The sequence below is a fragment of the Panthera tigris genome, chromosome C1 (genome assembly GCF_018350195.1).
Source record: "Panthera tigris isolate Pti1 chromosome C1, P.tigris_Pti1_mat1.1, whole genome shotgun sequence".
NCBI classification, from domain to species: domain Eukaryota; kingdom Metazoa; phylum Chordata; class Mammalia; order Carnivora; family Felidae; genus Panthera; species Panthera tigris.
Genome location: NC_056667.1, coordinates 212272502 through 212299923, shown reverse-complemented (window position 1 = coordinate 212299923; position 27422 = coordinate 212272502). Strand labels below are relative to the sequence as shown.

Below are 27422 nucleotides of genomic sequence, written 5' to 3'. Positions count from 1 at the left end.
CCTTGAACTTTGAGAGGCTAAAGCTTTTAAAAGCTTTATGTCCTGTGACAAAACCCCTTAATGGCTTTCCTCTCATTCTGGAGAAGCCGTTTTAGGCTCTTGTTATTTTTTTCCACCATATCAAATTAGCTCTTTTTGGATCTAATTACTCAGTCTCGTTAATCTCTTTTGCATGATGGAGAGACTGTTTTCTGATTCCCCAAGGCTTCTCGAAAATTAATAAGAAATTACATCCATGATTTATGGCCGCTTACGATAGGCATTCACCTCACTGATTGCCCCATAAAAATAGCGCATTGACTGCTTTCTTTCTAGAGCACCTTGTATTAATTCATGTAATCCTCACAATGCCGTAAAACAGATCTCTTCCTACAGATGAGGAACCTGAGGCCCAGGGAGGTTAGATACCTTGTATCAAGGTCTGGCTCCCAAACCTACGCCTTTAACCGCTACTTGATGGGATTTGCTCCTGAGTTTCAGGTGTCTGACTAATTGGTAATTGCTTTTGTCCTTAACCCCTGTAAGGCTGCAAGTGCTCATGGTACCAGTTTTTAAAGAATCGTACATTTAACCGCAGAGCACACACTCTAAGACAAATGGGTAGAAGAGAGTATGATTTGCAACATAAGCAAAAGTGACTCCTTTAGGGGGACAGTGAATATTCCCTGAAATAAAAAACCTGCAACCAATGGTCATTTTCTATTTATGAACTAGCCATATATCAATTACAGTTTTAATTCGGTTTTCACATAAAGTATTTGAATTGCTAAATTTTCTAGGTAACTGAATGCCAATGCTTTAACCATCCATCCTTTATGGTTTCAACCCTTCTGGATAGAAATCCTCTATAAATATATATTTCCTTTTCCTAACAGTAGAATATAATTCAATATTAATAACTTAGGGTTGTTAATATGAATATCTTTTGTACTTTTCGATAGATGCTGACGCGGCAGAGAAGGGCAAAAGTGTCCAGTCCTCAGGACATACTCTCAAATTTACTTGTCACTTCTGCCACCAAAATGGAGTTAAGACTGTTCAGATGCAACACCTCCTGGCTAGTTATAACCACAGTTATCATCCACTGGACCTTATGCATAAAAGATATTCAAATATCTCTCGATTAAATGAATCTACTGCACAAAAGTTCTATGGGGTAGGTACTATTAATTTTCATGTTTTGGGGCACCTGGGTGGCTCAGTCAGTTAAGCATCCGACTCTTTACCGGTTTGTGGGACTGACCCCTGCATCGGGCTCTGCACTGACAGCACAGGAGCCTGCTTGGGATTTTCTCTCTCCCTGTCTCTCTGCCCCTCCCCTACTCATGATTTATTTCTCTCTCTCAAAGTAAATAAATAAATAAATAAATAAGCATTTTTTTTTTTTTTTATGTTTAACAGGCGAAGACATTCAGGCTCAGAGAAGTTAGATGACTTGCCTAATGTTGCACAGTAAATGGCAGCGCGTGGATTAGAACGCTGTTGGACTCTAATGTCAATGTTCTGAACTATCATGTCCCAAGGTCCAGCCTTTTTCTAAGGGGTTTTAATCACTCCATAATTATCAGTACCTTTGACTTTCTGTTTCCAGCAGTTCTATTGAGATCGAATTCACATACTATACCATTCACTCATCTAAGTGTACAGTTTAATGGTTCTTGGTGTATGTACATTGTGCAACCATCACTACGGTCAATTTTAGACTATTTCGTCATTCTCAAAAGAAACTGCATATCTGTTTTCAGTCACTTCCTATCTCTCCCCAACCTTCCCAGCCCTAGGCACCCACTAATCTACCCTGTCTCTGTGCCTATTCTGGACATCTCATATAAATGGAATGGTTACGTGGTCCTTTGTGATTGTCTTCTTTCACCTAACGATGCTTTCCAGGTCTTTCTATGTAGTAGCATGCGTTGGTACTTCATTTCTTTTTATGACTGAATAATATTCCACTGTACGGACATACACATTTCTTTACTATTCATGAGTTGACAGAGATTGGGTTGTTTCTACTTTTTTTTGTATGCCCCTTCACTTGTTAAAATAAACTTTTTACTGAAGCGTGAAATACATAAATTATACAAGCCATAAGTATACAGCTCAATCAATTTTTACAAGGTGAATACACTTAGGTGATCACTCCTCAGTTCAAAAAATAGAACATAACCAGAATTCCAGAAGCTTCTGGATATTTGGGTCGTCTTCAGTGTTTCGCTATCATGAATAATGCTTCCATGAGTATTCTTGTCCATATGTACTCATTTCTGTTGAGTCTTTGCTAAGAATGAAACTGCTAGGTCATAAGTGTAAATCTATTCAATTCTATTACATACAACTGTTTTCCAAAGTGGTTGCACCAACTTCCACTCCTGGTCAGTGTATGAGAGTTCTAATTGCTTCACATCCCCACTAACGTTTGGTATTGTCGCCTTTAAAAAGAAAAATTGAGCTATTCTCGTAGGGACATAGTAGTAACTCACTGTGGTTTTAATTTCCAGTTTCCCTGTGGAGTACCGGTATTAAGTACTTTTCAGATGCTTTTGACCACTGGCTGTTTTATAAAATGCCTGTGGAACTCTTTACATAACTCTCAATAGGAGTCCTTTGCTGGCTATATGTTATTACAAATGTCTTCTCCTCTGTGGCTTGCCTTTGCATTATTTTAATGGTGTCTTTTGAGAAACAGAACTTCTTAAATTTAATGAAAGCTAATTTATTACCCTTTTCCTTTGAGGTTAATGCTTTCTGTGTCCCGCTGAAGTAATCTTTGCTTATCCCAGGGTCATGAGGTTATCCTTCTATCTTATCTTCTAGAAGCGTAAGTTTTACCTTTTACACTTAGATCTATGAGGCACGTGGAGTTGATTTTTGCAGAAAGTGTGATGTGGGAGTCAAATTTCACTTTTTTCCTATAGGGATACCCAATGGATCCAGCATCATATATTGATAAAACCATCCTTTCTTCACTACACTGCAGGGACACCTTTGTTGAAAACCAGGTGATCATATTTGTATGATCTGTTTCTGAATTCTCACTTCAATTTCCACCTTGACTTCTCAATAGGAACTAGATATTTGTTATTTCTGCATAACCTCACTAAAATTCCACCTCAATATTTCCATTTTATGTTACTAATAGTTTTTACTGAGCCCTTACTTTTTGTCTGGCACAGCTCTAATTGCCAGGTATCATCCCATTTAATCTTCCCAGCAATTTTAAATTACGCATTATTATCCACATCTTATCGATTGGGAAACGTGAGGCATATTCCTCTGGAATTCGGACTGTGTCTCTTCCCGTTTTGTCATCCTACCACCTACTTTTGTGGAACAGCATGAGTAGCACAAGCAACTTTAGGCAGTTACTGCTAATATTTTAAAAGTGAAGTTGTGTTTTTGCAACAACAGGCATAAATGGAGCTTTGTTCCTTTAGCTCTTCATATACTGAGAATTTTGGAACTTGAAACACCCGAAAAACCGCCTAGCCCAGATACCCATATAGCTGGGGAAGGAGAATTTCAGAGAAACCACAGACATGCCCAAACTTACATGATGCAGTAGAGGCAAAGATGAGACAAGAACCCAGCTCTCCTGCTCCTATTCCAGTGCTCTTTCTGGTATACCGCAACTGCCTCTCATCATGCAATGAGTGTGTTGGATCACTGAGACTCCTGAACTGGCTTCCAAGTTTACCTTGGTGCCAGATACTTGAGGATGCCTGACTGGTGGGTGCCAGATTATCTTGGCTTTAATGAGCAAGGAAACTGGAACCAATCAGCAGAGCTGGAAGCAGATGAACAGGCCACAGTCCAAATTTGGTTTAACAAGGTGCACTGAGACATCCATGAAAAAAGAGAATTTCCAAAGCCCAGACCCCACAGAAATCAGGCTAGCAAGATTTGAATGGAACATAGGCATAAGACTTAGAGGGGTGGAGCTGTCTCTCCACTTAATCTTTCCACTTAGATTCTGTGTCCTCAAAACAGGAACTCATTGGCAAGCATCCCAGAAGCCCACTTCCATGCCAGAGGCCTCGCGCGATTATTCAGTTGCTTGGATTTTTTGAGTCAAGGTATGATTCAGTAAGAAATGATCATACAACATGGAGAGTTAAAATTATTCACTCATCGATACCCCGGATGAGTGGAGAAGACATGTACCTCTTCATGAATTGACGGCTCTACAGAGTTTTCCATTTCTCTTCCCAAGTTCACTACCCAGGGCCATACTATGAAAATAGGGTTTGTGTCTGAGATCAAGTACTTGGATTACCTGGGATTTGCCTGAGGTCAGGACGCCCTGTGACATGAGAGATTGCTAGAGGAAAAAATCAGTGTTTGAAAACCGAGATTCGAAATGACTTGACACAGAAGTGGAGTGTAGGAATAACAGCATAGAACACACTAGGCAAGATGAAGATGTCAGAGACACGCCCAGGAGTGTCTCCAAGTGGAAGGGTGCCCTGAGATGGAATTTTTTTCTTTTCCCAAATCCATGGAAAAGTTATCAGGGGTTCTCTTCTAGAACACAAGGAACAGATTTTAAACAGAGAGGTTATTTTTGGTTAAATTAAACGTTGCATGTAGATCTTATTTTTAAGCTACATGTGCCATTTGTTCCCAGCTAATGGATTAAACTTTCCTAATGAAGTCTGAGTTGCTCTTACAGTATAGTGCTCAATAATCAGGAAGGACATCCCTTTGAAACATGGCCCTTCAGAGTCCAGCTCACTGCAGTGGATGAACCAGGTAGAAGCATAACCAATGTGGTAAGAGAAGGGCGGCAGGGGCGGGCCTGAATCCAGGGGTTTAAAGTACTCTGTCTGAGATGAAGTCAAATTCCAAAAGGCTAGGGAGGGCTGAAATAGGAAAACGGCTGCAAGAGCTTCAGCTACAAAGCTGAGAAAGACAATTCGAGGTGAGAAGAATGGCTGGGAGGGGTGGTCCAGTACTGAGAGAGCAGACCTATGCCAGGCCGCCTCCTCAAGGCATCAGGAGAAGATACAGAATTTTTGTCTCTGTGTGTACACCTGTCTGTCTGGGCCCTCCTGTGACAGAGGACAGGGACGGAGATTCAGCAGGGTAGTGATGGAGCTGTAGCAGGTTCACACAGCAAAAAGCTGTGGTGTTCTCTCCACAGTGCTTGAAGCAAGGCTCTGACTGTAAAACTTACTCCCCTACCCAATGACCTAAGTGACGAGAGCCTAGGATCCTTGCTGATGGTGTGTGTGTGTGTGTGTGTGTGTGTGTGTGTGTGTGTGTGCGCGCGTGAGTGTCGAGGGCATAGGGTAGAAGGTGGGGTCCGGCCAGAGCTACAGATTGCTAGACATGGTCAAATATCCTGTGCAACATTAGGAGCGGTGCAGAGCACAGTGTGATGTAATGCTTTAGTCCTCTCTGGGATGGGTGCTGTGGGTGCAGCAGGAGAAGCAGCAGATCAGGTCCCCTACCAGATGGCCTACTGTGGCCTCCGTGAGGATGCAGAGGTTATACCGCCACTACAGGGCACTGATAAGACAGGTCTCACACTGGGGCTTGCAGAGCAAGGCCTGGGCATATTCTTCCCTAAAGGGAGTGAACGTCCCGAATGATACTGTTCACGGGAAGGGGCAAGTCCTCAGAGGGGAAATGCAGAATGAAAGAAGGAAGCCCAAGGCCTCTTTCTAGGACCACTTAGGTCAAGACTTTCAAAGGGCAGCTGTTGAGGTGTGAGTGCCTGGACGATGCTCACGGTGTGGGGACAGGTCGGGACCCAGGTGGACGAGCCACTTCCTGATGCTTTGTGTCACTCTCTGCCGGTCTTCCTTTAGCTGTCTTCTGACCTTCAGGAAAGTCCCGTCGAAAAGTTATAGCCCAGTTTCAGTTGTGCTTGAGGTACTAAGCAAAGAATTATGGGGACCATACTAGGACCAAGGTGGCAATGAGTTCTGCCAGCTCTTCCAGTCGGTGAGCAGAGGGAATAGTGATTAGGAATAAGGAAGTGGATGTCCAAGGGGTGAATATCCATGTGGTCCGGCTGTCTCCCCATCTGAGAATCCTTCCCCTACTGCTAACCTTGGGAACTCTGAGTTTCTTTTATGAGAGAAGGCAAGTTTCCGTTTTGCTGGTCCCTTGGTAGTAAAGGCTTTCAAGCAATTCTTGGCTCTCCGGTGGGTCGCCTGTAGGTCAGTATGGCCACATTTCAGAGTTAGGGAGCTCCTCGATGGCATGAGGAAAGTAGTCAGGGTAGAAACCCTTAACTGCTACGTAAGGGAGCGTTATGTATTCTGTGTGGAAGGTAAGTAAACTCAGCCTTGAGGAGGTAGGTAACTCACTCTTCCATCAAGCATTAATAGGAAGCATGACATCAGGTATATTCTGATTTATGCCATTCATCTGAGAAGGTACTGAAAATTTTCGAATGTATTGTGTTTTTAAGTTAAAAGTGTTTCTGTATTTATTTCTCATTTAATTGCACTGTAATCCAAGAAATAATGTGTATGATACCAATGACTCTTAAAAACATGTGTAACACAAAGTCATTTTTCACGTTTTCTGTGTGCTTGATAGCAATGTGTAATCTTCACTTATGGGTCCAGTATTCTAGATATGGTTATTAGAGCTAGCCTGTTAACTGTGCTATTCAAATTTTCTATAGTTTGAATGAATTTCTGGTCTGTTTGAACTATTATTTCCTGGGGAAGGTCTATTAAATTAACTCACTATGAAGCTGAATTTATCAATTTCTTCTTGTATTTTGGTCAACTGTTATTTTATATATTTTGAAGCTATATTATTTAGTAATATATATTGAGACGTATTTTCCCAATGAAGTGATACTTCTAATCATCATTTAGTGACTCTCTTTACATTTAGTAATGTCTTCTATCTGAAAATCTATTTACCAAATATTAATAAAAAATACACTACCTCTTTTTTAATAATTTATTTTTTATTATTTTTTAATGTTTATTTTTGAGACAGAGAGAGAGAGAGAGAGAGAGACAGACAGACAGACAGACAGCATGAGCGGGGGAGGGGCAGAGAGAGAGGGAGACACAGAATCCGAAACAGGCTCCAGGCTCCGAGCTGTCAGCACAGAGTCTAACATGGGGCTCGAACTCACTAGTTGTGAGATCATGACCTGAGCTGAACTCGGACATGTAACTGACTGAGCCACCCAGGCGTCCTGTAATCTCTCTTTTGCTTAGTATGTCACTGGTATCACTTTTCCCACCTTTTTACATGTAATCTTTGTGACTTCATGTTGATTTATCCACTCTAAAAGTCTTTGCTTTTTAACTATGGAGTAAAATTTGATGTGCTTATTAATTTGGCACCTTCATATGTGCTTTTTATTTGTCCTGCTTCTATTTTTTTCCTCTTGTCATGTCTTCTTTTAGATTGAAGTGTTTTTGTTTTTCTCCTTCCATTGGCCTCACTCTACTGGCTGGGAAGTTATTTACTGGATTTTTACTATTATTTAAAAGGCATTTGAAATGTTTATGAATATGAACACTATAAATACAGTACATATGATATATAAAATATAAAATAATGGAGAAGCTGAATATTAAATATTAAATCATATGTTTATATGTTTCAAACATATGTAATTCTGTTCCAAAGTTAAATCCTAACACACCAAATTTTTTTCAAATATTAATGGGTTTTGGAAAAAGACCCTTGGCTTGACAATTAATAGCACTCTAATACTAGAAAAATGAAAATAAGCTCTAACAGCCATGTTTGGGATTTTGTGTCTATTTTTTTAAGATTTTCACTTTGGCACGGCCTAAAGTAAAAATAGGAACTTCTCTTATTCAAGCAAATGAATTCTGCTTTTCACTATGACATGCATGAAAGGCACAGCAGAGTGTGGCTACTCATTTTGTGTATTTCTTAGAGGAGTAGAGGGGGCTTCTATTGTTACAACTACAGCAGACAATTCTCACATTTGGTTCAGTACTTGTACCCACCGTATATGTTCATATGCTATGTCATCTTACACCTTCCCTTTATCTAAAACATTTGTGAAGATAATCTTTATAGGCTCTCCTTTTCTAATACAAGCACTTAAAGTTATAAAAATTTTCCTCTAAAAAAGCTAAAATTGCTTTAGCTCCATCTTTGCATGTTTCTTCACTTTTATATAAACTTACATTTACTAGAACTTTCTCTTTGACAAATCTTTAAAGCTTTGGTCAAGGGTTATTTCCTCCAGGAAGCATATGCTTTTTTTTTTTCAATGTTTTATTATTAAGAGAGAGTGCAAGTGGGGGAAGGACAGAGAGAGAGAGAGAGAGAGAGAGAGAGAGAGAGAGAGAGAGAGAGAGACGGAAGATCCAAAGCAGGCTAACAGCAGCAAGCCCACAGTGGGGCTTGAATTCCGGAACTGCAAGATTATGACCTGAGTCGAAGTCGGACACTGAACAGACTGAGCCACCCAGGTGCCCCCAGAATGTTCTTATGATTCTTTCTGCCTGGCTTCTAGAAACGCTGTCTACCTGGTACCATGCTAAACTAAGCACCTGGCTTGGAATTTTGTGGACAATGCAGACAGTGTTGATTCAGGCCCTGAGCAAACTGTCTGGGTCACAGGCATCAGAAGATACCATTAGGTTAGCTACTTTAGCACACATATTCTTCTTTGGTTATCTGCTCTTGGCCAGCTTACCCATTAATTTTTAAAAGATGCATTGTTTAAAGAGTTTTAATGAAGAAGGGTTTTTCAGGCTATCCACTCTACAATCTGACTAAAAATGTAAGTGATAGGCAAATATTGTATATATACTTGCGTGTGCATTTTTCTGAAAAGAGAGTCTGTTGCTATCATGAGATTCTCAAAGGCACCTGTGACCCTAAAGAGATTAAAATCACTGCCATATGTTCTGTTTCAGCCTTATGCAAACTAAAATAGATTTTATCTGATGTTTCACAGATCTCAAAGCAAGAGGAAATTCTGCAGATAAATTCTGCATTTCGTTTTCAAAATGTCACCTGATTTCTATGTTCTGGTATTACCTCAGTGTTACCTCCATATACCAGTGGAAACTCTGAATGTTCCCAAGAGAGTGGCATTAAAAACAAACTTATTTCCAATGTCTCAATATACCATTAAGACTTAACTGATACCAACTTTCTGTTTCACCAAATTGATGGATGAACATATTGCCACTGCAGATGTACTTGGTTGTTAAAAAGCCTTTTCTTTTTATTTATTTTAAATTTTATGTTTATTTATTATTGAGAGATAGGAAGAGACAGAGCGTGAGCAACGGAGGGGCAGAGAGAGGGAGACACAGATTCTGAAGCAGGCTCCAGGTTCTGAGCTGTCAGCACAGAGCCCGACGCAGGGCTCGAACTCACGGACTGCGAGATCAAGACCTAAGTCAAAGTCGGGTGCTTAACTGACTGAGCCACACAGGCACCCCAAAGAGCCTTTTCTTAACTAGCAAGCCTGTTTGCCAATAGAATTAAAGAAAAACAAATTCTGGCTTTTGTATCACAAACTTTTTTTCTGTTTGCTTGCTTGTTTACTATCATGTTAAGGTTCATTCAGGAAGTTAATTTTATCAGGAAGTTAGTACTCGTTGAATTTGGAAGTGGCCAGGATACAGACTGGAGAGAGACAGAGAGAAATGACAAAATAACACCATGAAACAAGTTGCTGTGAAGCCTGAAGGCATGAAATGAGAGAGCAGAGTGGGCCACGCAGGAGACTCACACAAGAGGAGATGAGGAAGTGAGCCTCATGTACACCAATGCACAGAGCTGGGGGAACAAATATCACGAACACAAGATGTAATTCAGTGATCTCACAGCACCACTGAGACGTGATGACAAGGACCGAAAGACTTGATTGTGATGGGAGAAAGATACACCTAATTCCAAAGAAACAGGCTTGTTTTAAGAGAGCATGTGGAGTTGGCTTATATGTCAGCATATAAGCCCATGGGCAACCCACAAACCTAAGGGCAGATGCACACTGAAAATAAAAAGGGCAAGGTAACAAATAGAAAAAGCACACGGAAAGTATAAGACAGGTTGCCTGGTTAGATTGATGAGATGGAATATAGGAAATCATGCATGATACTCTGGATATAGAGATATCAAGGAATGCCCTGCTCTTAGGAAACAAGCAAAAAGGGGAATTAAATCCAGAGACGCTGATGTTTACGGCTGCATGAAAGACATGAAGAAAATGTGCTAACAGGATAGGAACAATTCATTTCCCCAGGAAGAAAGAAAAGAAAGGAAAGTTCTATCTTGCTGTTGGAGTCCAACACAGAAGTAGGCAGGAAGGCCAGGCATTCTACATAGAGGGCAAAGGGCAGGCTCAGAGGCTGTGGTTATTCAGAGCCTGGAGTGGCCAGCTATTACTAGGGGTGGGTGTGTGCCTGCATGTATGTGCACGCGTGCGTGTGGGCATGGTGCGCACATGCATGTTGGGAGGTGGGGAAGGTGGGAGAGGAAGTGCTGGTGACTGATCTTAAAGAACTTGGATAACAAAGCTCTACTAAAAATAGTGAGGAGATTTTCAAACAGAAAAGCAATCTGATCTGGTTCTGTGTGTACGTAATAGAAAAGATACCTGGGTGGAAGGTGGAAGATAGACAGGGAGGCGGGAAGGAAATTATTGAAAAGGCTGTGACAACAGTGCTGAGAAGAAGGGGAATCAAGTGTGATTCCGGGATTCCTTCAAAAAAAAAAACTCTGGTTGACCAGGTGGCAGGTGATGTCTTTATAAAAGGAGGGGACAGAGAAGAAGCAGGTTCAGAGGAGAAGCAAGGTCCTAGCAGCCTTGTCCTGGTGCCTGTCATGCTCACCCTCCCAGCAAACCCCCAGATTTGGACCACTGCAACTTCTCCCTCACCTAGGGGGCTGAGGATTACTGAAGAAAATCACCTGGACCTGGTAGCATTCCAACTCAGCATTCCTGAAGAGCGCTCCCTAAAGCTCTGTGCAAAGGGATCCTGGTCAGCTCCCTCCCGTACCCTTTTCTCTGTCCCCCCCCGCCCCCCTGCCCCCCCAAACCCCTTCCCTGCACCCCGCCCCCGGCCCTCAGTAGGTGTTCCACTCCCTCTCCCTGTTAAAAGGGATCTTATCAGGTGTAAAGGAGCAAGTGCTTGAGTCCTCTTGGTCTCAAAGGAAGGGGTGTTCACTATCCATGTCTTGGCCTCACTCTGCACTTACACTCTGAATCACTCCCGCCTTCTTCTTCAAGGCCTTGAAAAATAATCAACTCATCGCTTTCCTATGTTTTCCATTTTTCCTTCTCCAAAGTCTCTTATCTCCCAATACAGAGACATCTTAAAAATCAATTCCATCTTAAAAGCAATGAAAAAGCCTCCTCTGATCGTGTCCTCCCTGCCTCTCGTACCTCTCACAGCCAAGCTTCCCCAAGAAAGCAATTGCCATTCCTGTTTTCCACTCTGTCCTCCACCACCCACAGCCTGGCTTCCCCTCCTGGAAGCCACTGACAGTAGAGTAGTTTCACCAAGGTCATCAACAGTATCCTACTTGCCAAGCCCAAAGACGTTTACAGCTCTCTTCTATGTGGCTTTCCTGCATCCTTTGTGACTCTCTGCCATTTAGCCCCCTCTGCCTGTCTCCTCTCCCTTCCCTGTTTGCCTCCAATCCCCACAGCCTCATCCGGGGCGGCGGGGGGGGGGCGCGGGGTTTCTGTTGGGCCTCTCTCCCAGGGCTCAGGCTGGTCTTCCTCTCAGTCTGACTTCTCCTGGGTCACCTGTCCCAGGCCCACACACTGAAGGCTCCCAGATCCCATCTCCAGCCTTAACCCTGTTCCTTATCCCCTGGGTATTTCTACCCGGATGTCTCCCAGGGACTGCAAACTCAGCCTGTGCTGATCAGAACTCACGGTCTTTGCCCCCAAAACCAGCTCCCCTCAATATTTCCTACTGAAGGGCATTACAGTCCACCCAGTGCCGACGCCCAAGCCAGAAGCTTAGATAACATTCTAGATTCTTCTCTTACCTCCACTATCAAAAGTTTATTAACTCATCCATTCATTCACTCAACAAACATCTGCATGTGTGCCGACTATGTGGCACCCAGTGCTCTGGGCACTGAGGGGTCAGCAGTGAACAAAACGATGTCCTTGCTCTCATAAAGATTTCCATCCAGTGGGGCAGACCCACACAAACGTCTTAAAGACAATCAGAAGGCGGTGGTGTAGATGAGACTGGTGACAAGGGTGGTCTGGAAGGGCCTCCTTGAGATGACATCTGAGCAGAACCTAAGAGCCGGGAAGGAACTGGAGAAGAGGGATTTGGACAGAGGGAAACTCAGTGCACAAGTGCTGAGGCAGGAACAGCCGGGCACATCTGAGGGACAACAAAGAGGCCATGTGGCTGGAGGGGAGCAAGGAAGAGAGGCACTGTGGGGAGCAATGTCACAGGATTAGAGTTAGTGGTCAGTCAGAGTAAAGCCCTGGGTTTGCATCCTTAGTGCCACGGGAGCCTCGGAGGGAGTGAAGCAGGGAATGACCTTGATGGGACGGACGTTTTGTAAGGACCGCCTTGACTTCAATACATAGGAAGAAAAGGGCAGACTTGGGAGACCAGTTAAGATGCTCCTGCAGTTGCCCAGACCCCGAGCCCTGCCCTGATCTCCCTTCCTGGCTAATGCCTCCCTCCAGTTCTGGCTGCACAGCCTTTGCCGTGGTTGGGCACTCTCCACCTCTTACCCAGACCATTTCAATGCCATCGCTCTAATCCAGCCTCCTCACTGCTGCCAGAGTGATCTCTCCAAACTGCAAGTTGGATCCTGACTCTCTCCCGCTTAAGACTCTTTGCTCACCATTGCCCTCAGGACAAAACTCCTTCCCAGAGCCTGCAAGCCCCTTTCCCGACTACCTCACAGACTCCTCCCATCCCACCATGTTCCGGCCACACTGACTTTTGCGTTCCTTTCAAGACCAAAGTCTTTGTGCCTCAGAGCCTCCACATATTCCATTCCCTTGGCCTGAAATGTTCTTTCTCCCCATTCTTCATCTGGGCTTACTCCCGTTTATTCTCAAGCGTCGGTTAAAATGTTTCTGTCTGTCCCCCACCCCACTCCCACATCCAAACTATGGTCATTCCCACATTTACTTATTCCATTTTACTTGATATTAACCTAGAGACGACAGGAAGCTGGGTCAAGTGTTTTCCGCTATTGTATATCTAGCTGGGTCTTTGATCTTATTTCTTGAATGACAGATGCTGTTGCTCTCCAAGTTAAAATGCTGTCTTCTCCACAAAATCTAAACTTTCCAGCAGGGCCTGCAAAGGAATTCATGGTCTCCTCCCTGCTTTATCCACAACTATCACCTCACCCGAACCTCACGCTCCCAGTATTTCAAGCGCTGTGTAGTTCCCTCTAGAACACCATGCTTTTGTCACCTGGGGCTTTGCATACACTCTTCCCTCTGCCTGGAAGGCCATTCCCCTCAAGCGCCTGCAAACACCCGCAAAGATTCACTGAGCGCCTACGCTGAGCCTGGCGTCTGTGGCAGTGAATGGTGGGCAGACAGAACCAAGATTAGTAAATCAATAGTGGGTGATGAGTGGTGGGGAAAGAGATCAAGTAGGAAAGGAGAGGGAGTGGGGGCAGGGTGAATAAGGCAAGGGAGGGCCTTACTGAGAAAGCGACCAGTCAAATCTCAAGTCAGCCACATAGCTCTCCTGGGAAACAGGGCTGTACGCGAAGGGGCCACAAATGCAAGGACAAGGAGCATGGGGTGGAGGAGAATGGCCTGGAAGCTATGCAGTCTCTCGGGAGGAGAGAGACTGAGAAAGGAAGGCTAAAGAAAGTACCTGGACAAAAGTAGTCCAAAGATTAGAACCAAGAGCAAGCAGGGCTTTCTGAATCCAAAGAAAAGAGGGTTTCAAGAAGGAAGAACAAAGAGGTGCACAGATTTGGGGGGACCTGAGGTCAGGGACAACCTATTGCGTTGAACTTCCCGAAGCCATGTTGCAAAGGGAAGGAAGTGAGAAAGGAGCAGCAGCCAGTTCCGAAGATTCTTTCAAGATGTCCTGATGGACACACGCAGGTGAAAGTTCCTGAGGTGGAGCAGAGCTGGGGAAAGGTTATGGAGGATGAAGGAGACTGAAGTTTGCATAGAGAGAGGAGGAAGCCAGACCAAAGAGAAATGTAAAGGGCTGGGGTGAGTGAGTGGTGGGGTAAGATATGCCCAGAAGGGAGGGCAGAGCCTGGGAGCACGGGGGGCGGGGGTCCAGCCTGGTTGCTGGGATTCACCCAGACGTTCACTCACAAGCGCCAGGACTTCCATGCTCTCTTTTCCTTCCCAGAGGCAGAGCCAGAGACGTCCTGTCAGCAGTTTGCCGTCTAAAATGACTACCACCCATTGTATTGGTCAGATTCTCTGGTCTAAGCCTGGAATACAGTGGTACAGTCTCTCCAGCTCCTTCTTCCTCACTGCCTCCGAAGGCACTCGTAACAAGAAACTCTCAGCAGGTGACAAACAGAACCACACGGGGAAGTTACTGAGTTTAGGAATCCTATGAAATTCTCACAGGCTTTGCTTCTAGTCTCTTCCCATTCCCTGAGACACCGCTCCCTACTCCTTCCTCCTCAGAGAAGGGAAAGTCATGCAACCAGGAAGGCAACAGAGGCAAACCAGGCCAGAAGACTGGCACCCCCTACAGCAAAGTAAGTAAGCTGCATTCCTGCGACCTCTCAGGCTGGATGACTTCTGTTGATCTGAGCATTTTCTTACACCTGGACAGTAGGTCGGATCCTGCTTTCTTTGAGTCAGATGGCTGTGCTCTGTGGGGACAGGAAACGTGAGCAGTTGGTTGAATAGAGGGGTGTGCTCCTTGGGCGGGGATTTCATGGTTCAGCGAAGAAAGCAGAAAGGGGAGAGACAGGTGAGAGGGATGTGACTATGGGTATCCAGCCCAGGCATTCCCTCCAGACTTCGGCTAAGTTGCGGTTAAGGTGTAAACTCCTCAGAAAGCCTCAAGGAGGAATGGGTTGTTTGTCTGTTTGTTCTTATTCATTCATCCATTCACTCATATCCCACCCCCCCCCCCAGTGGTTTCGGGTATATTGAGAGTTGTGCAACTACCACCCATCTAATTTCAGAACATTTTCATCACCCCAAAAAGAACCCTCACACCCATTAGCAGTCATTCCCCATTCCCCCCCCTTCCCCAGCCCAAATCCTTCATGTCTAAGGCCTTCCTAGCACGATCCTGCCACGTCTAAAGGCAGAGCGCTCATTAGAGAATAAAACATTGGAAAAAGCAGCTGTGAGAGAGGCAGTGAACATCAATTTCCTGCAGGATCTGGTGGGGGCCTGAATCAGCTAAGCTGAGTAAAGGTCCTGCCTAACAATTTCCTCTTGAGACTAAAGCAAAGCGAGAAGGCTTGTCTCACTGAAGAGAACAGGTGCCTGTTCCTCTGGACTTGGGTCAGCCCAGGAAGAAGCAACTGGCTGGGAGAGTCACCGTGCCCTGATGGCCATGGAGAAGTCTGGATAGAGGCTGCCATGTACCTCAGACCTCATCAAGGCAGAAGTGACTCCATGACATGGGAAACACGCTCAAGCTTTAAAAGCTACAGCACATGGAAGAATATATATATATATATATATATATATACATATATATACGCATATATATATATACATATATATATTATATATTTATTTATATGTAATGTATAAATATATACGTGTATATATATATATATTTGTACCCCACGTCCTCTGAAAAGATTGCTTAGCTGAGAAGTTGTGAAGCAGATATACAAGACAGCTGCTATCTAGTGCCCCGGGCGTGGTCACATGACAGACAAGACTTGTTCTCTGGACTCCAATAGGTACGGATGGGACCCAAGGAAAGAAAACTGTTGGAAGACAGCAATGTTTCAGCTCATTACAGGGAAGGGTTTCCTAATAGTCATGCAATCTGAAGGCCAAATGGGCTGCCGGCAAGGTAGAGCGTTAAAAGGCAATCTGGATATTCAATAAGTGGATGCTGTGGAGGTAATCTGAAAAACAGAGGGTGATGTGACAACTGTGGCATTCCCGCACTTGAGTGGTGAGGTCAACTGTGAGGTGTGTTGCAAGTGATCTGTTCCAGTAATAAAACGAGGGAGGGTGTGATTTGCTGTCTTTAGATTCTGGGTTATCACTATACTGTCACTCTCATTCACTTGCGTTATTCAGTATTTTCTCGAGCAAAAGTGAATTGCTCTGCGTTAAAGTTAGTGCGCTGGGTGACGCCCAGGGAATGTTCCACTCAAATGTATTTGTAGGCTCCCGGAGGTGGGGAATTCGCAGGCTAGATGAAGGGAGAATCCCTTCCAGAGCGGAGATTTCTTGAGGGTAGGGGGCACCCCTCATCAGCCTGCCAACATAACCCTCACATACCGGAGAGCAGGCGTCACTGCCTTTCCGCAGAATTTATCTGCAGACTGTGGGGTCTAAGTCTCACACCTATAGGAGACACTGGTAACAAGTCCTGAGGGGACATAGGAATTCTACAGAATGAGACAGTGAGGACTAAATTGAGTTGCATCTGTCGGCAGGTTTTATTTGCACAGAACAGTCATTCAGATGATTTTAATAGGACCAAAGGAAAGTCTGGCCTCGATACTTTCTTTAAATAAAAATGGTTATAGATGATGTAAATATGGCCAGAGAACATTATTTGCTTCTTGAAACATTAAACATTTTTTCCTCTAAGCAAAAATTGACATGAACTGGTAACTAACGGAACCTGAACTTAGCCAACCTCACCCCAATCCAAACTGGAATTGACTTTCAGTTTTCATCTCCCTGGATAAATAGCTTTGGCAGAAACCATTGTCACAAAGGCCAACTGTAGAAGTGCCACCATAAAAACGCTGGACTGACCAACCCTCGCCTTTTCAGATTCTTCTCTGACTCCTTTTCCATGTCCTTTTTCTGTTGCTCTGCCAAATGATCACATGTTAATTACTCCTCTGGAATGTGAGAATAACTAAGCAGATACAAGGTATCTGATCACCTGGTGCAGTGCGCTACTGGGCAGCCTGTGATTTCTGGCACCTCATAATTTTTTTTTATTACAAAAATTTTTTCATTATAAAACTATTATTACCACATTATAAAAGCTTGGAAACCAGAGAAAAGACCAAAAAACACTTATGATCCCATTATCCTAAAAAAATTGCTGTTTGCACTTTGGTGTGTTGTCGACTTTTCTTCAGGGCTCTCTGTGTATGTGGTTACAGGGCTTATTTGTACGCTGCCTCCTCTGGAGAAGGATGTGCAGCAGCTTAGGTAAATGGGCATCACCAGACAGACAACTCCACGTAGACACAATCTCTCCCTAACCAGCTCGTCCTCCCGACGTCCTGGTTTCTAACTTGTCAATTCCAGTTCCCCATCATCCAGGTTGCAACTTTTGTTCCCTCTCGGACTCCTCTCCCTCAACCCCCGTGTCCGTTTGCATTGATTCTTCTGTCATTCGCCCTTTCTCACATCTGCCCTCCCCACCCTCCTTCACACTGCCACCAACCCCAGTCCAATTTATCACCTATTTCCCTAAGTGATTACAATGCTTCTCTGCCTCTACTTCCTCTCCTCTTCCTTCGTCTTGTACGGTTGAATTATTTTCCTTATTTTGACTGCTCTCCTTGAACAAGAGATTGAAAACAACTGGTTTTCGGTGGTCTGACAAAGAACATTCTCTGGTTGGAAATTTATAAACACGCACAATTTGTCCCCAGTCTACTCTTCCTGCCCTGTCTTCTACCAATTCCCTACGTGAAATCTGTGCTGCTAATCAGCTGCCCTAGACAGGAGACATAGTAGGTGGTAGGTAGAGTGAGCAGGGCAGGACACGTGCTTGCTTCCTGGTATCCCTGTGAGGAGAATACCATCCAGGCCAGCCAAGATGCACTAACGGGCAGTGGACCTATCCTTGTGCCATTAATGACCATAAAGGGGACACAATAAAGGGAACAACTGTTTCCAAGCATGAGGCTACAAACAGAGCAGGGCTGCGAACCTGGAGAGAAGAGAAATACAGAGGTGAGGTCTATTGTCACCTGGCTTCCTGCTTCCTGGGGGCACTTTTCACACTGGAGTTCAGGGGAGTGGACTCACAGAGAGCGATATGTTCAAGCCTTTGCACTTAGCAAATATTGCTCAGAAGATGAGAAACCAACCCAGTATGTGTTTTTTTTAAGTAGGCTGCTTACATTCTGGATTTTAAAAGTGTATCATTGCTCTAAAACTTCTATGGGGACTTTTCTCTTTTTAATGTTGTATCTTTCTTTCCATTTTTTTTTTTAGTTGGAAATACTGAGCAATCTTGCCTAGAGTTTCAAGGAGGACTCCCACTAAAAGACGATAAAAGCATTTTTAGGTAATGATGTTTTCTGTCTCTCAGCCTTCTTTCTACTAATCTTCACAGCCTACACTAGTAGAGAAGAGATCACAGACTGAACCTATGGAGTTTTGCGTTAATGAACTACACGAACACCTCTGCAACGTTTTAAAAGACTAGGTTGCTGGGCCATCAACACTTTGCAGCAGACTAAAACCACAAGGGTGGATACCCATCATCGGCAAGCCGTCAAAGCCCGTGATAGTGCCAAAGCCGTATCCAAGAATGACTAAAGCCAAAGCAGTCACCTAGACACCATCCTAGAGAGGGCCCAGGAGTAACTCAAGACTATAACTAGCACGTGGTGAGGGAGGGGACATTGGAGGGGGCGTGATAGGGTTTGCTCTTCTCATACCCTACACATCTTCCCTTCCGCCCTACTGTAGTTGTCCAAGACCACTGGCCTCAAATCCCACTCTTCCTGCTCAGCTCCAGCCCAAAAGAATGCTCAAGGAGCCCCTACCAGCTGCCTTTCACAATCGGCCGTGACGATGACCTGCCGGGTCTCGAGGGCATTGTCAGGGACGGCGCTCCTGCTACCGATTCGCCGATTCGCCTTTGGAGGATACTCCCACATCATCCCAACCTGTTGGTAAATTCAGGTAAAGAACCCAATGCGTCTCCTAAGCAGAGCTTAAGGGCTTTCTTCTTTAACACGCTACACCCAAACTGGAACCTCCTGAGGGGCCAAGGCCTGGAAGTCATTCTTCTGTCCTCACTGCTGCCTCCACTGAGGCCCAGAAGGATCCCAGCGAAAGGACCCTTCTCATGCTCACCCTCATCAAAGTCACCACAGGAACACAATCTTTAGGTCTCATGCTGTGTAGGCTCGGGGGCAAGTTCAGGAACAAAGCAAACCCAACCCTGCACATTACACTGCCTGGGAAGTACGAGGCGGCCAGACTGACCACAAAGGCATGCAGACTGCCTGCTACCCAGAGAGGTCTAGAAATTTCCATCCTACCGTCAGCAAGCGGCTTGCAGGAGAGGGCATCATCGAGGTCGCGGGCAGTAGATGGGTCAATGGTGAAGATACAGTCTTTCCTGGGAAAGATTGAAGATATAATTAGCAATGCGGCAAATACCAGAGTCTTTACCCCACCGTACTAGAGTTTTAAAGAACAGTTACTTTGCGAATGTGCAAATGGTAGGCAAAGGGACGAGTAACTTCTGTCGTGGCTCTCTGAGAAGGGGATCTTTAGTCTACAGTGAGACAGGGGAGAGACAAATGGGGGAAGCTACCAAGACTCCATCCTGTCTCTAAGGGTCTTCTTCCTCTCTGTCAACTGGCACCTACTGTTCCTTGGTCCTGAGCAAGAAAGGTGTGAGCAGGTAGACTGAGGTGGCTTCCACGGACAAGGCTTCCCAGAAGAGTTTTCTGACACGAGGAGCAAGGCCCTTCGGTAAATTCCTCTCCGGTGGTAGTTCTTATTTTTGCCGCCCTCTTCCTCAGCGGCTAGTGGGAACCTGTCTTTGGGAGGATGACTCACTGTTCCTTCTTCTATCTCCACCCAAGTGGGATTTGCCACAGTACAAATCACCTGACTTGTGACACAGGGGACGGGACCTGAGAAGAAGTTTCACAAAAAAAAACTTGGGCCCATACAGTTAGCCATAATACAACTACACTTGGAATTGGCTCTAAATCAGTTGGTTTTCGTGGAATCATCGTACACTGCACCCAAGCTCACAGAACCCAGTACGCCCTCTGTCCACTCATCTTCGCACGGCCCCCCGATGCACTTCTCACTCTTAATCTGTCAAGTGCTGGGGCGTTCTCATTTTGCTTTCGTTTCCCACCCAACATGCCGTGCCCAGCTCACCAGTCTGACCATGTAAATACCCACGGTTGGAGCAGCCCGTCCTGAGTTCTCCCCGCCTCCTGCCTTCCCTCCCCCCCCCCCCCCGGGGCACTGGCCCCGGGGGCTGGGGTACAGGAAGTACCCGCCCCTCCCACAAGGCTCTCTAGCTGGCGCCCTCTGCTGTCTCTGGACTCTTCCCACGCTCTGCCCTCGCCTCCTCTAGTACTAGCAAGGGCTGCGGCTGCGTGCCGGTCTCTTCCGGAGGCATCAGCACTAGCGACGGGAGCATCCTCTACCCACCACAATGAGACCGGCTGGGGTGGCAGAGACCTCTTTCCTCCGGTCGGTCGCTCCTCTGCTCAAAATGTCCTCAAAGCCCTGAGAGGCTGCAGAGCTGGCTCCGGGGGCTGGCCTGCAAAGTTCTCAGGGCCTTCCTTCCTCCGTCCCCTTCTTGCTCTTTTCCCTCACGGCTGACCACCCTCACAGCCCACCGTGATCCCTCCCACCGCTCAGCTCACCCCGCAGCAGCTTGATTCTAGGCCACTACTGATTCTAACAGGCACCAGCAATTCAGCAGCACGTTTTTAGGGAAACAAAAACCCCCACCATATTAACATTGATTTTAATGTATTTTGGGATTTGAGAAATGTCAAAATGTTTAAAAGAGAGAGAGAGAGAGAGAGAGAGAGAGAGAGAGACTCTTAAAAATAATATACAGATAGCCAAGATGTGGTATAGCTATACAAGGGAATAACTACTACTTAGCAATGAAAAGGAACAAATTATTCGTGCGTGTAGTAACTTGAAGAATCTCAAAGTTACTATGCTAAGTTAAAAACGCCATTCTCATGAGTTTATATGATATGTAATTCCATTTCTAGGACACTGTCACAACGACAAAATTATATGACAGCAGATCAGTGGTTGCCAGGGGCTGGGAGTACTTGTTCCGGGGGAACAGAGCTTTCTGGTATCTTGACTGTCATGGTGATTATGTGAATCCATACGGGGCTTAAAATTCATATAAATGCACAACAAATAAAGGCCAACTTTACTGATCATTAATTCAAAAATTAAAAATTTTGAGTATGACTTTTGAATCAAGGAAAGAATATGCCTTATTAATAAAGTTGATGAGCAGGTGCTAGAATTACTCATTATTTGCCCTGTATACTTGTCCATATTTTTCAAAATTTTCACTGCAACTATTATTTTTATAAATAGAAAAAATCAGCACTGTAATCTCCAATCAAAAAAATGCATATATAATACTGCTTATAAAGATGTTTAGCAATCCTGTAGACTCGTATTGCAAAATACAGTCAATAACTTAAAAATTATGCATCAGGTAAAACCATGAACTCACTGGTAACTAAGAGAAGAGGGTGGGGAGAGGTGAGTGCCACTCAGGTAGAAGGAACTAGAGCATTGAGAGCACAGTCCCAGGAAGAGTGGCTTATCGGGACATCTACTCTTCTCACTAAACAGTTCAAGAAGAAGTGCACACCGCGGCGGGGTGGGGGGTGGGTGGTGGTGGTGGGATATAAACGTGGAGGTCTCAGGATACAAAGAAATAATTTCTGTTCCACCATATAAAAGATGTACTTATGGCACAGTGCCAGATGAAAAGAGAAACACCAGCTATCCTCTGGAAAGTAAGCTCCCTGAAGGCCATGTTCCAGGGCTATACAGAGGCTGTAACTCCCAAGTGTTTGTTGAATGAATGCATACTTGCTAACAAGAAGAGACGGGGAGGTGAAATTAATCCTGACACCAAAGTAATGGGCTCTAAATTGGCAAGCATCTTGAACTTGAATCACGAGGTAAAGAAGAAACTGTCTGTTTGCTGTTCCTTTTGTATCCCCCATAAGAGTTAGCGAAATGCTTTATATATACACTGAGTACTCAATAAATACTTGCGGAACTGAAAGTAAAATGTCAGACTTGGAGGCGGGAATATTTTGATCCTCCTTCCTTAATGACATCATAAGAAGCTGAAAGAATATCCCTCTAGTCAGAAATCAAAAAGAACACTGTTAGCTTTGTGGGGGCCACAGTTTACTGGTTTACTTCGATTGCTGAAAAGGAAGTTATGTTTTCTTAAAATTAAATGTCTCACAGTGTTTTGACTTTTATTTCAGTGAATGAATGAATAATGCCCCCTAAAACATTTCAGTGTCAAACTGATGCAGGCATATATGACAGAGTAAAATTTTAGGGCTTCAACTGTAATTTGCAAATGTCTTGTTTAAGAGGACCCACTAACTGTTTCTGAGAGAAATCTTAGAATAGACTGTAAACACTCAAACCAACTCTCTACTGCTGTTTTATTATTTTTTTAAATCTGCTCCTAAACCAGAAACATAAAAGTCTAAATTAAAACAACTCTGAGGAACAGTGGTCAGGAAGGCTTGCTGGAAAGAGATACCACCCTAACATTATCCTTGATAATGGGACAGCAAACTATAGCCACAGACCAAAAAGAGCCTGCCACCTGGTTTTTGAATGATCTGTGAGATAAGAATGGTTTGTGCATTTTTAAATGGTTCGGGGGGGGGGGACCCCAAAAGAATATTATTTCATGACATGGGAAAATTGTATGAAGTTCAAATTTCAGTATCCATAAGTGAAGATCTACTGGAACATAGCCACGCTTTTTGGATACAATGGCAGAGCTGAGTAGTTATGTCAGAGACTGTATATTCAACATCACTATCTGGCTCTTAACAGAAAGCTTGCTGACCCCTGTTTTGGATCAATGTTCCCCAGTGTGCCAACTACTTTTTTTGTTTGTTTGTCTGTTTAAAGGTCTGATGATTAAATCAGTTTGGGGAATGCTTGGCCAATTTCTTAACTGCGGGACTTAGAGCGTTCAATATGCCGCTGTCACATAGTTCTTGTCACGTCTATGTGGTCTGGGCTTTTTTTTTTTCTTTTTTTGGTGGAAGATCATCTCCCAGATCTGACATCTTCCTCAGGAGACTGCCCTCTGAGAAGTGATGAACTGCACGCCGCACAGGCCTCCAGGGGAGTCCTTGCCCCAGATGCAGCCTTGTCACCAGGCCTACCCCAAGGGCCATGGCAAGAAGTCAACAAAATGGCTATGCTACTCACTGCAGGGAAGCTGATGAGGGCCTTGTCCATCCGAACATGTGGCCCCTTTTATGAGTGCTTTTGGGGGAAGTTTATATGCGGCAAGGACCCACTCCTCCCCTCCTGAGCTAATGGTTTGTTTGTATTTTACAGCCGTGAATTTTATCCTTTTAAGTTTCCCTCTTTGCTTGGGCTGCTAGGAGACCCAGGAAACTCTGGTGACTTGCCTCAAAAGGATCTTATTTATAGTCTGAACTTTGTGAACTAAGCTTTCTCCTGGCTGCAACTAATTATCCCGCTTATATATTCCTTTTGCCTTGTATCCGAACTAAAAAAAAGTTAACTACATTATATGTGTACCTGTTAGGTACCTTAAAATCACTTCTTTTAAAAAAGCAGGGTATAAGTACGTACATAGGTAGGCCGAGGGGTTACAACCTTTCAGGATCATGTTGAAGGGGATGGTGGAAGGAAAGACCTTCGATATGGGTACTAAGAGAACGAACTTCTAGACACAGTAAAACCTGGCGAGCTCCCAACAAGTATCTGTACCGTAGCAGGGGACTCCAAACTTGCTCTCTCACTGTGGCAAGTTGGGAGAAGCAAGGGAACAGTGAGTGACCCTGACAAACCCCAGCGCCGAGAGCCAGTGATTTAACCTGTTGTCATCGCCACAATTACGAATCGGCCATGATGTGGTGCGTGAGGGTTCCTTCTGGTTGTGGGCCACAGCGGCTGGGAGCTGCTGGCCTCAGCACTTGGGAGCCCAGCCCCAGGGGGGTGGTGCCCTGTGCAGCTGTTACACTCTGTTAACATGCTTGGGATTTTACTGGCTCCTCTTCTGGAAGGCTTTGGTCTCACAACCTGCAGGGAGCAGCCTGGTCTGCCAGCTTTTAGAACCTGTGAGACCAAATATTTAAAGAGTTCCGCAACAATGGTTAGAAAGAAGCTAACCCTGACCCACAGGAAATAGAGTGCCAGGTGGGGGAGGGAAAGAATGAGACTCCAGGTCATGAGGCTGCAGAATTCCAATTCAGAGCAACGTTATGTAACCAGAATTTCTGAAGGCACGTGACTGAAGGGCTTAGTAGAACTTTTTCAAGTGACAGAAAACTTCTAAGATTGTCCTCCTCAAAGCCACTGGTCCAGGAAAAGAACACATGAAAAGTAACTAAACGCCTTCTTTAATCCCTTAAGACCTTGCCAAGAATCCCAGGAAATCACAAAACCATAGAAAGAATTTCTGTTCCTCTGTCACTCACACACTCTTCCTCCGACCCTGCGTCGCCTTCCTCCTCAAGGCACCAGCACCTCTACCTCCCTGGAGCTGGGGCAGCTGTCTAGTCTCCACGGCAACATTCTATCACCAGGCCGTCACTATTCACCTCGCTGGATTTGGGCCATGGCCCTTACCACGCCACAGAAACTGCTCTCCCTAAGGTCATGGGTGTTGCCAGATTAATCACCTCAAAGCATGTGTCTGATCAAGAACCTTTATCAACTCCTTCCTGAGTAAAAGAGAAATTCAGCTTAGAATTCAAAGCCTTTCAGGATCAGGCCCCAACCTGCATTTTTCCAGTCAGTTTGCACAGTCCCGACATGGACCTTACGTGCCAAACTTTCCTCTATACCCTCTGGTCTCTGAAACACTGCTGTTCCTAAATGGGACATTCACCCAGCCAACCTCCAACGTCCAAGGCCTACCTAGCTTTAAAAGGACTGGCCAAGAAGCCATCTTTTTTCCAGGCAACCTCTGTGGCTCCACAGAGTGGACAGTGCTTCTCCTCCGCGGTGCTGCCCACGCCTGCAATCTGCCCCTCTCCAACGGCACTGGCCATTGTCCCCAGCATGCCAGTGGGTCCTTAGGGACAGGTCTTCCTCCGACCCTGCGTCGCCTTGTCTCACCGTGACAAGGCCGGGAGCTGCTCGAGGTTTGGCTCTGGCACGGGTCTGTCTCTCTATCTCCTCCAGCACACTGAAGGCACACAAATACGACGAATAGTTGATGGATAAGTGAATGAAAAAATGACCAAAGGGCTCTCTTTAGCACTTTTCCGTTCAACTTTGCCACTGCGTCTTGGGAAATACATTTAGGATTAGAACTCATGACCTCCTGGCATGCAGCCCTGTGGTCACACCACAGTGTTATTGTTTCCGAGGGTGTCCTTTTCTGTCTTCATCCCATCTTCTTTTCTCATAAAACAGTGTTTTAAAAACTGCGGTTGAGGGACCCTCTCCAGACTCACAGCATTTATAGAGGCCCTCCTCTGCCGTGACTCTGTGTGCCTCCTTGCTAGCAAGCGATTCGGCTGCGAAGGATCTGGGTCGATGATGGCGAATGGGTGGAAAGGAACGGGAAAATTTTGAGAAATGATCTTACGAGGTTAAAGAATAAAAGTTCTACACAAACACTTTCTTAGATGAGATGGTACCAAGAGTCTATACAGAAACCAGCAGATCTCATGTCAACTATGGGAGGAAACATAACGACATAGCTGGGGTGCTCACCCACGGAGTGCCATGTAGACAGCCCAGCCAGATGGGTGCTGGGTGGTCCAGTCACGTCAGAGGCTGAGTTCATGATCTTCCATTTCAATCTGGCTTTCCTCAGGATGGGCCGACCTAGGGCATTGTCCAAACCTAGGTCTGTCCCCCTTGGTGTAGCGGGCCCGGACCTTTTATTTTTTTCTGGAGGCAGCTGTGGAAATGCTAATACTCTTTCACTCAGCCCTACCGCCACAACAGATGCTGAAAAGTCTGACACAAATCCCAGATTTTTCAGAACAGGAAAAGACTAAGGTTATTTAAAGCAGAAAGAGACCTTGGTCCATCTGTCCCTCTCTGCCCCATTAGTGACGAAGCGACATATTTGAGGCCACAGAGTGAGCAGGAAGAAATGAGGTGATGGCCTGGGCAGGTTCTTTTTACATGACCATGGGTTTTTAATCTACAGTCCACAGAAGACCTACCTCAAGCTCTAGCAAAATTCCAGACCAAGGGAACATAGTTATTAAGTTACTTTCTAAAGCACAGAGATAGGACGAGGCTGAATCAGAAGCAACTGAAACAGTCTTCCCTGTTACACTCACTTATCCACGGAACCTCTCATCATTCTGTGCCTCTTTTTATACTTCAACAACCGACACTCTGGAGCAGAGGCCATGGGACAAGGCCGGCCGGAACCGTGGGAGCCGGGGATTATGGCATGGGCCAGGGAAGCCATGGATTCAACTCAAAGAATGTGCTAAAATTAACTTTCTTCCCTTCAGTTTCCATTTTGAAGTATGTTAAACTTTCAGGAGAGCTGAAAGAATGGTAAAATGAACACCCATATACTTCTCATCAAGATTCATCAAATGTCAACACTTTGTCATATTTGCTTTACTTTCTCCTCTCTCCACTCCCACCTTCATACATCTAGATTTTTTTTTTTCCATCTGAACTATTTAAACTTATGTTGCAGAGATGATTACCCCTCCACACTTTACCATGCATTTTGTAAGAATAAGGGCATTCTTCTACAGAACCACAACATTTTTACCACAGACAAGACTAATAATTCCCTACATCTAATTTACAGATCATATTTAAATGTCTTCAACTGTCCCCCAAAAGTTTCTTTAGCTCTTTGTTTTCCTCCTGATCTAGGATCTAATCAAAGTTTATACCTAGTATTTGGTGGTTGTGTCTCTTTGGTCTGTTTAATGTAAAACAGTCCATCCTTTTTTTTTAACGTAACATTGCTTTTTTTGAAGAGTCCCAGCCAGATGTCTTATAGAATGTCTTATGTTCTGGATTTAGCAGCTTGCTTCTTCATGGAAGGTGAAGAAAGGAAGGGACAGAAAGAAATAAAACATGGCAAAATTAATCTTCTCTGAATTTCCTAAACAGAAAGTTAATGTTTTTATTTATTTTTGAGAGAGAGAGAGCGAGCGAGCGCAAGCAGAGGAGGGGCAGAGAGAGAGAGGGAGACACAGAATCCGAAGCAGGCTCCAGGCTGTGAGCTGTCAGCACAGAGCCTGACGTAGGGCTTAATCTCACAGAGTGTGAGATCGTGACCTGAGCTGAAGTCAGACGCTTAACCGACTGAGCCACCCAGGCGCCCTCCCCCCACCCCAAACAGAAAGTTAAGATTTAAGTC

At 44.8% G+C, this 27422-nt stretch overlaps 1 protein-coding gene across 7 annotated transcripts in view; it reads right to left on the bottom strand.

Moving 5' to 3' along the window:
• DIS3L2 (DIS3 like 3'-5' exoribonuclease 2) overlaps positions 1 to 27422 on the bottom strand; it is a 346637-nt gene that overhangs the window by 117698 nt on the left and 201517 nt on the right. For all 7 annotated transcript variants that reach the window (XM_042995635.1, XM_042995640.1, XM_042995639.1 and 4 more), the window contains one exon: positions 19351 to 19430. In XM_042995635.1, coding sequence (XP_042851569.1) covers positions 19351 to 19430 — 80 coding nt within the window. The remainder of the gene's footprint in view (positions 1 to 19350; positions 19431 to 27422) is intronic.